Below are 8,118 nucleotides of genomic sequence, written 5' to 3'. Positions count from 1 at the left end.
CTAGTGCAGGGTGGTTTGCAAGAGCAGTGTCTGCAATATCATAGTCACTACGCTGTAGCTGTCTGTGCCATCGGAGTCCAGCTGTGTTAGCTTCGCCCTCTCATAAGCTAACTCAGCTGCTTCTTCGTTAGTTGCAAACATAAAGGCCTGTGTAGCAAGGTTGATAATATGGCCAATGCAACGGAGTCGTCGTGTCTTCTCTGTCCAGTAAGTAATGCCTTCTGTGCGCATGAAGGCCTCAATTGCACGGACAAGCGTGTCGTTTACTCCTACGTTATCAGAGGTAATCCAGCCAAGCCGAGGGCTAAGGTTGTAGTCCTTGATAGTCTGGATCAGCAGCGTAGAAAGATAGGCTCCAGTCTTGCTCTCTTTGCCGTCAACTTCAACAAGGTCAAGAAGCAGCTGAATAAGCTGTCCATGCTGGTCCACAAACTGGACATTCACGGCTTGGAAATGTTTGTGGCCATGCATTGTCTTCCATGTATCAGTACTGATATGGAAGCAGCTAATTGTATCGTCGCAGAGATACCTGATAACCTCCTCCTGCTGAGCGCGGAAGTTCCGAACGATGCGCGACACTAGTGAGCTGCTTGAGCCCAGTAATACATGATCCGCCTCAGGGTTGACGGTGAGAATCAGCTCCTGGAATTCCTTAGAAACCACCGAGTTATGTGAAAGACTGCACGCTGTAACGAAGCGAGCAAGGGCATTCCGGAATTCTTGCTTCTGAGCAGCATTGCGAAGGACCGTTGCTGTTTGATCATGCTTAAACTCGGCTTTTTTCGCAGCCATGTTGTGAAACCCTTGCTGCAGGCTGTTGGCTTGTGCAATAGTAGAAGGGGTCGCTGAATATCTTCCAACAAAGATAGCATGTTTCCGGAGGTGCGCAGTAGCATTGCCTGATGAGCCTTTCCACTCGCAGTTGTCACCTGCGCAGTAGAAGATCTCATGGCCATGATCGTCCTTAGTAGGCTCGTATGGCAGCCGTTGCCGTGAGTGCTTCCACACCGTCTTGTCCTTCTGCCCTGCGCCTCTGTGCGGAGTACTGCTTTGTCTCTTCCGCTTAAGAAATTGCGTACCAGTTAAAGTAGTAGGGGTGTTGGGCCTAGGCGTTGGCGTAGAAGGGGCAGTAGACTGGCTCTCTACTGTTAGAATGCTGTTGCTGTTGCTGTCGGCGTCGTAGAAGAAGGCGGCGAGTGTCTCGTCGATATTATTATCGGAGAAGCTGGGGCTGTTGGTGTCTTCTACAGGCCCAAACTCCTCTTCCAATAGTGCAATCGATGCCGGTGAGTTGTCATAGATGTCATCTTCGTCAGGGACAGCGAATGTCTGTGTTGCGCCGCTCCTCCGGGGTCGATTAGTCATGATATATCAGATGTATTCACCTCGAATGCCTCACGAGATTGAGTTTGCAAGGACTGCTATACCGCCGAGGAAGGGCCGTGATTGATTTGACTTCATCAGTCAAGTCATAAATGCCCAAGTCATAGTCAAATCAGTCAAATCAGGTTTGACTTGATTGACTTTCAAGTCAGAAGTCAAAAACTATGCACAAAGGCCAAGTACGGTATCTGCGATGAGGACGTCTATAACTTCGACGAGGCAGGCTTCATGATGGGCAAGATCAAGACTCAGCTTGTCGTGACAGGGTCAGAGAGATCAATAAGATCGATATTGACAACAAATGTTCTTTTCTATTCAATGTTCAATCTGTGCGCCTAGACACTCGCTTACGAACCACGGCACCCACACCTCCTTCACCCAGATCCCCACTGCTCGTACGCCTGCAAGGACTTGGTAGCATCCGTCCAGCGTTGCACAGTCTCCGAACGCTGTCTCGCCGCCTGCGATGGTGATACCTTCCGTGATCGTGCCGTCGATAGCGAAGAACAAACTGTACCGTCCACCGACTGCCATAATCAGTGGCAACGGCATGAAAACTACGTCGCGTTTAGTGGGTCGTAGCAAGGTGCGCAGGCGGTTGAAATGCGTCGCTGCCCAAAGCGAGAGTTGTGTTAGCGCGGTTGATTCGCTGCCGTTAGGGGTTTTTGTTTCGATGGAGACCGCGATGGGGTCTTGTCTCAAGCTTTGCACACTCGCGCTCGTATGGTTGATACTGTCAATCTCGTTGCGTGAATCCGCAAGCACCTGCTGGACAAGATGTGATGGAATCAGACTCTCGTCACAGACCAAGGCGTAATCAACTAGCTTAGATTCCGTGTTGTTGAACCCGGTCTTTGGGACGAGGTGGGGATTTGGGCGGGCTGATGTAATGTTCTGCTGTTGAATACCTGGCAAGTGCATACACACCTGGCGCAGCATCATAAAGTGCACGTCGCTATTCCAGCGCGGCTCGGCGGCATCCGAGTCCTGCAGCTTGTGCGTCTTATCTCTTATCTCTTCCATGATCTCCAACTCCATCAAGACCTTCACTTTCGACGGCAGCGCGCTGGGTGTCTGGCTCCACCACCAATTCTCTGCTTCTACACGTTCCTCAACGTCAGACCTGATCTCGTGTGGTATCACACCCTTTCCCCTTCTTATTTTTTCCACTTCGCGCACCAGCTGTTGTATTGTGTTTGGATAATCCTTCTCCTCCAAATGCATTCTCTTCACCCTGCGATCCAACAAGCTGAGATCGACCATGCTCTTCACCGGGCTCTTTGACCTGCTCGTCGCTTTCCTGCTCGAGCTGGATGTGACTGTCGTCTCGGTGATGACGCTCGCGGTGTCTACTGGCGTACGAGAAGACCGGGAGCTCCGTGATTGAGTATCGGCGGACATCCAGCGGTGTGCGGATGTGGTAGACGGTAGAACGGTGAGATCGGGCTGCCTGAGCAACGGTAGTTCCGAGGGGGGATGTTTTGCAGTGCGATTGTCGTCTATGTCTTCCATGTTTCGTTCTTCTTCACTTCCCTCCGCGATATGCAACGCCGCAACGTCTACCTCCACCGACACAATCTCCTCCGCAATGGGCTTCCGACGACTCTTCGATCTCGTTACCCTTGCATTTGTTCGTTCGTTGTCTCGCATCGTTCTCGTCCGTAACCCAGCGGTCGAACACGATTTTGGTGTGTGGAAGGTGGCTCGCGAATGTCGCAGTGCAGCACCGGCGCAGCCTTTCGCCGACCGGCTACGCGCTGCGAAGACGATCTCTAACCAGTTGTCGATGCTGCGCGGGTCTGAATAACACGATAAGTCTGATTGTTGTGAAAAGGTATCGGAATACGGAGATTGTGTGTCGCGCAGGGTGTGGGTACTCATTGCGGATGTGTGTGACGATACGTTGCATGTGAATGAGGAGTGTGGAGTTGTTAGTGGTTGGCAAAGGCTGGGCCAATACGCTGGTTGTCGGGGCAGCGAGCGACTTGCTCAGGGTCTACCGTGCCGGACGGTCATGCGCCTCGGACGGCTACATGCCCGATTCGCCCCACCAGAACCACCATAAAGATGAGACTGTAGAGCCACACTAAATACCTATTATTGCGAGGTATTATGTTATTTCGATCTAGAAATAGTATTGCGATATTCTTTCTACTTATATTTGACTGGCAACTTAATATCGCGCGATCGAGTCAGTGGTGGGCTCGTTGAGCGAGTAGATAGCTGCGCACCACGACCACGATCACCGACGATAGATTCTTTTGGTGTGGACTTTGTACGAGCTTTGAAGCTCTTTTTGTTGCCATTTTGGGAAGTTTTGATAGCTTTTTGAAGTCGTTTTGCTGCTTTGCGGGCTGCTTGACGAGCTGCTTGACGAGCTGCTCGCTTAGCGGCTTCATCAGCCCTCTGCCTTTCCTTCAGTAGCCTCGCCTCCGCTCGCGCCTGACGCCTCGCATTAATCTCGCGCTCTTTAATCAGCTTTGCCTCCTCCCTAGTTTTGATCGCGATAACTTTTTGTTGCTGTAATAACTCAGAATCGCGTTTTTTCTTCTCTTGGAGACAAGTAGAACAGAATAGCTCAGGGATCATATTGTAGAATATGTCAAAAAGGTTCACGTACAGTGCCCGTGCGCTATTCGAGCCACTTCGGCACTCGAGCCACCCGAACATCGCAACACCGAGATTCGTCCCATCTTCAACACGCCATAGCTCCACCACCATGGATCCGATTCAAGAAGCGATTAGATATATCGGATCGCGTAAAGATGGCGCACAATTTTCGTACCGCCAAGTTGCAAAAATGTTTAATGTTGACCGAATGACGTTGTCGCGGAGGCACAAGGGAAAACAGCGCGCCAGTAAAGTGTACCACCAGGATACTCAGTTACTCAACCCACAACAAGAGCAGGAATTAGTGAGATATATAGAAATATGTGCAAGGCAAGGCTTACAGCCAACGCGAGAGATGCTACAAAATTACGGCAGCGCGGTTGCGAAGTGGGAGGATTCTCCAAGCTGGGTTGATCGGTTTCAGCATCGCCACGCCGACGAGCTTACCACCAAATGGAGCGCCGGAATCGATCACGACCGCTACTGGGCTGACAGTAAGCATAAGTATAGCAGTACTTCGACCTGCTTATTCGAAGATGCGCGAGTACGACCTAGAAGCGCGCGATACCTACAATATGGATGAGAAAGGCTTCTTCGTCGGCGTCACAACCCGCACGAAAAGAGTCTTCTCTAAGGCAGTTTGGGCGTCAAAAGAACGTACTGAAGCGCTCCGCGATGGCAATAGAGAATGGATTACACTTATAGCTTGCGTATGCGCTTCTGGGAGTCACTACCGCCGGCTCTCATCTACCAGGGCACATCTGGGCTTCAATCGAGCTGGGTTGACGACGTAGACGTCGAACAACACCAGGTTTTCTTTGCTAACTCGCCTTCAGGATGTATGAACAATGAGCTTGGGCTTGCCTGGCTCAAACAGGTGTTCGACCGCCATACAAAGGCGAAAGCGCTACGCGGATGGCGACTTCTGATCCTTGACGGCCACGGCAGCCACCTTACGCCCGATTTTTTGAGCTATTGCGACGCTAATCGCATCCTACTTGCTGTGTTTCCTCCTCATTCAACCCATACGCTTCAGCCGCTAGACGTCGTGCTGTTCTCGCCGCTCTCGCGCAACTATACTCACCAGCTCAACTCCTTCCTCCAGGAATCGCAAGGCATCATGAGGATCACGAAACGCGACTTCTTTATGAACTTCTGGGCGGCTTGGAGCTCTACAATGAAGCCAGAGACCATAATAAAGAGTTTTGAAGCTACTGGCGTGTGGCCGATGGACGCAGAGGTGATGCTGCAACGCTTCAACAACCGCACTTCAAAGCAAGATGAAGACGCAGAAATTAGAGAGCATGGCGACGGCGATAGCTACAGTCAGCTGCGAAAAGTCTTCGACGCTGCTGTCGCTGACAAGGCCAAGCTTGAGTCTAAACGGCTGTTGCAGAGCCTTCATTCGCTACAGGTCAACAACGAGCTGCTTCGCCACGAAAACCTAGGCTTACGACGAGCTCTCTACACTAGAAAGAAGCGCGATGCGAAGCGTACGACACTAGACTTGCAGCAAGATGAGGAAGGCTTTACTGGCGCAGTTTTCTGGAGTCCTAGGAAGCTCCGCGAAGCTCGCAAGCGCAAAGCCGCGAAACAAGACGAAGCCGAACGCCTACAACTCCAGAAAACCCACGATAGAGAGATGAAGGCAGCGGCAGCGTTATACAAAAAGCAGCAAGCGGAGGCAGCAAAGGCAGCTCAACAGCGTGCCGCTGAGGAGCGGCGCGAGGCAAAGAAAGCGCGGGCTGCAGAAGTAGCTGCAGAACGGGCGCTCAAAAAGCAGCAACGCGACGCTGCAACCGCAGAAAAATCTCGCAATAGAGCAAATAGCAGCAAGAGAAAAGCCTCACACAAAGCTGCACAAAATCCAATAGAGCGTCGTCGTGTTGTGGCTGCACGAAGTGGTGTTGACGCTGAACCTCCAGCTGCGTCTCCCCCACCCATAATCACTAAGCGCGGCCGCAACAGCCGGTTACCAGCCAAATACAGATAGTACAATCGATGAGCAAGGCTCTATATAGCAATACACTAGAAAATCTCGCGACAATAGCTTTTGTGTGGGCGTCTACAGCTTCATTTTTCTATCGTCAACTTATCGTTGGGGTGGCTCGTTGGCTGACTTGGCTCGTTGGGTGCGCCAAGACGGTATCGCGTAATGCCCGGAACACCAAAATGACGACCCTGAATTCAACCATCCACACCGCCACCAGTATGCTTCCAATTAATGCCGCACTTGCAGAGCTAGATTCCCTGGGCCCAAATGACGATTATGTATACACAGAAATAGCTAACAGGCATGGTGTTGACCGTAGGACGCTGGCGCGCCGTCACTAGGGCATAACCAAGAGTCATGACGACAAGAATTCAAGGCAGCAGAACCTCACCCCATGGCAAGAATTAGAGCTGTTGTTATGGATTAGTAATGAGCATAAAAGAGGCTTTCCACCAGCGTTAAAGGTGGTTCAAGATTGTGCTTCAAGGATAGCCAAATGCCGGATTGGGAAGGCGTGGGTGGGTCGTTTCCTTCACCGTCACAAGGATGAAGTCGTCACCCACTACACCACCGGCATGGACCGCAACCGTTACCAGGCTGATTCAGAGTGGAAATATATCCGATACTTTAATCTGATCCACTCAAAGATGGAGGAATATAGTGTTGAGCAACGTCACACATACAACATGAATGAAAAGGGGTTCTTGATTGGCTTAACCTCTTGTCGCCTCAGGGTCTTTAGCAGAAGGATGCATGAGAGAAGAGAGGTTACTGAAACCATTAGAGATGGGTGAAGAGAGTGGATATCAGTTATAGCCTGCATATGTTCAGATGGGACGGCTCTAGACCCTGGCATCATCTATCAGTCAGACGCCAGCACGCTTCAAGCCAGCTGGGTGGCTGATATCAACCCTCAGGACCATTCAGCCTTTGTTACAGCATCAACCCCTGGATGGAGCAATAACGATATAGGCTTACAATGGCTTATCCAGGTCGTTGACCGGCTGACTAAGGACAAGGCTCGACTGTCATGGCGTCTATTATTTGTCGACGGCCATGCGTCCCATCTATCAATGGATTTCTTGGAATATTGTGATAGCCACCGGATTCTCCTGGCTCAGTTTCCATCTCATGCTACCCATACTGTCCAGCCACTTGACGTGGTTATGTTCAAATCCTTTTCATCCCAATACAGCCAAGAACTTGATGCATACATGCTTCAAGGCCGGGGCATGTTATCTATGGCGAAGAGGGACTTCTTTGCTCTGTTCTGGAATGTGTGGATGAACAGCTTCAAAGAGCCTTTAATTCTAAAGGCTTTTGAAGCCACTGGCATCTGGCCACAAGACGCCAAGGTTATCCTCAAAGGATGGGACTCAGGCAACGATTTAGATGGCTCAGATGGTGCAGAAGGATCAGATAAGAGTGATCTATCAACAAGGATCAAGATCAATCGACGACTCCATGAGGTAGTCAGGGATATCCATAATCCAAGGGCCCAGCAGCTGGCTCAAGCTATTCACCACACTATAGTTCAGCATGATATTGTAAACCATCCAAATCAAGAGCTGGAGGTAGCTGTTGGATGCAAAAGGCAAAGGCAAATCCCTAGGAAAACGCTTCAGCTTGAGGCAATTGAGGAGCCTGATGAATATCCAGGTTGTGCAGTATGGTGGTCACCAAGGAGGATCCAGAGACACCGTGATCGAATTGAGCAAGAGAGACTTGATCAGGAAGCTCAGGATCAGATCAAAGCAGATAAACGAGCAACTCAGATATCTAACAGGAAGCTGAAAGCAAGGTTGGTGGCTGAACGCAGGGTAGCAGCAGCGGCGAACAGGATGAAGAAACAGAAGGAAAAGGCAGCTGCAACAGCACCTCGAATTTACAAGCGAAACTAGGCTGCAGCAGCTAAAAAGCAACACCGACCAAAACCTGTATCTAAGTCAAAGCCAGCCTCAAAACGTAAGCTAAAATCTAAGCCTATCGTGGCTGCAAACGGTGGTGGAAGTGATGATGGTGGCCCGTCAGTACCACCTCCCCCTCCACCGCCATTCACTCGATTAGGCCGAAATATCTACCCACCCCGTCGATACCGATAGACAGGATTGGTTTTTAATCCATAAAGACCT

General features: G+C 50.6%; 2 protein-coding genes across 2 annotated transcripts; both read right to left on the bottom strand.

The window, feature by feature from the left end:
• ALTATR162_LOCUS72 (uncharacterized protein) lies at nucleotides 1-1,365 on the bottom strand (the record flags this gene model as incomplete). The annotated part of the gene is made up of 1 exon (XM_043307665.1): nucleotides 1-1,365. One exon carries the CDS (start codon nucleotides 1,363-1,365, stop codon nucleotides 1-3), a length of 1,365 nt encoding a protein of 454 aa, XP_043163600.1.
• Nucleotides 1,366-1,698: 333 nt separating this feature from the next.
• Nucleotides 1,699-3,264, bottom strand: ALTATR162_LOCUS71 (uncharacterized protein; the record flags this gene model as incomplete). The annotated part of the gene is made up of 1 exon (XM_043307664.1): nucleotides 1,699-3,264. The coding sequence occupies one exon, from the start codon at nucleotides 3,262-3,264 to the stop codon at nucleotides 1,699-1,701; it is 1,566 nt and encodes a 521-aa protein (XP_043163599.1).
• Nucleotides 3,265-8,118: the final 4,854 nt, after the last annotated feature.

Source organism: Alternaria atra (assembly GCF_907166805.1).
Source record: "Alternaria atra isolate CS162 genome assembly, contig: 16, whole genome shotgun sequence".
Lineage (NCBI taxonomy): Eukaryota > Fungi > Ascomycota > Dothideomycetes > Pleosporales > Pleosporaceae > Alternaria > Alternaria atra.
Note: the sequence above shows the minus strand (reverse complement) of the source record. Positions and strands in the feature narration are given on the sequence as shown.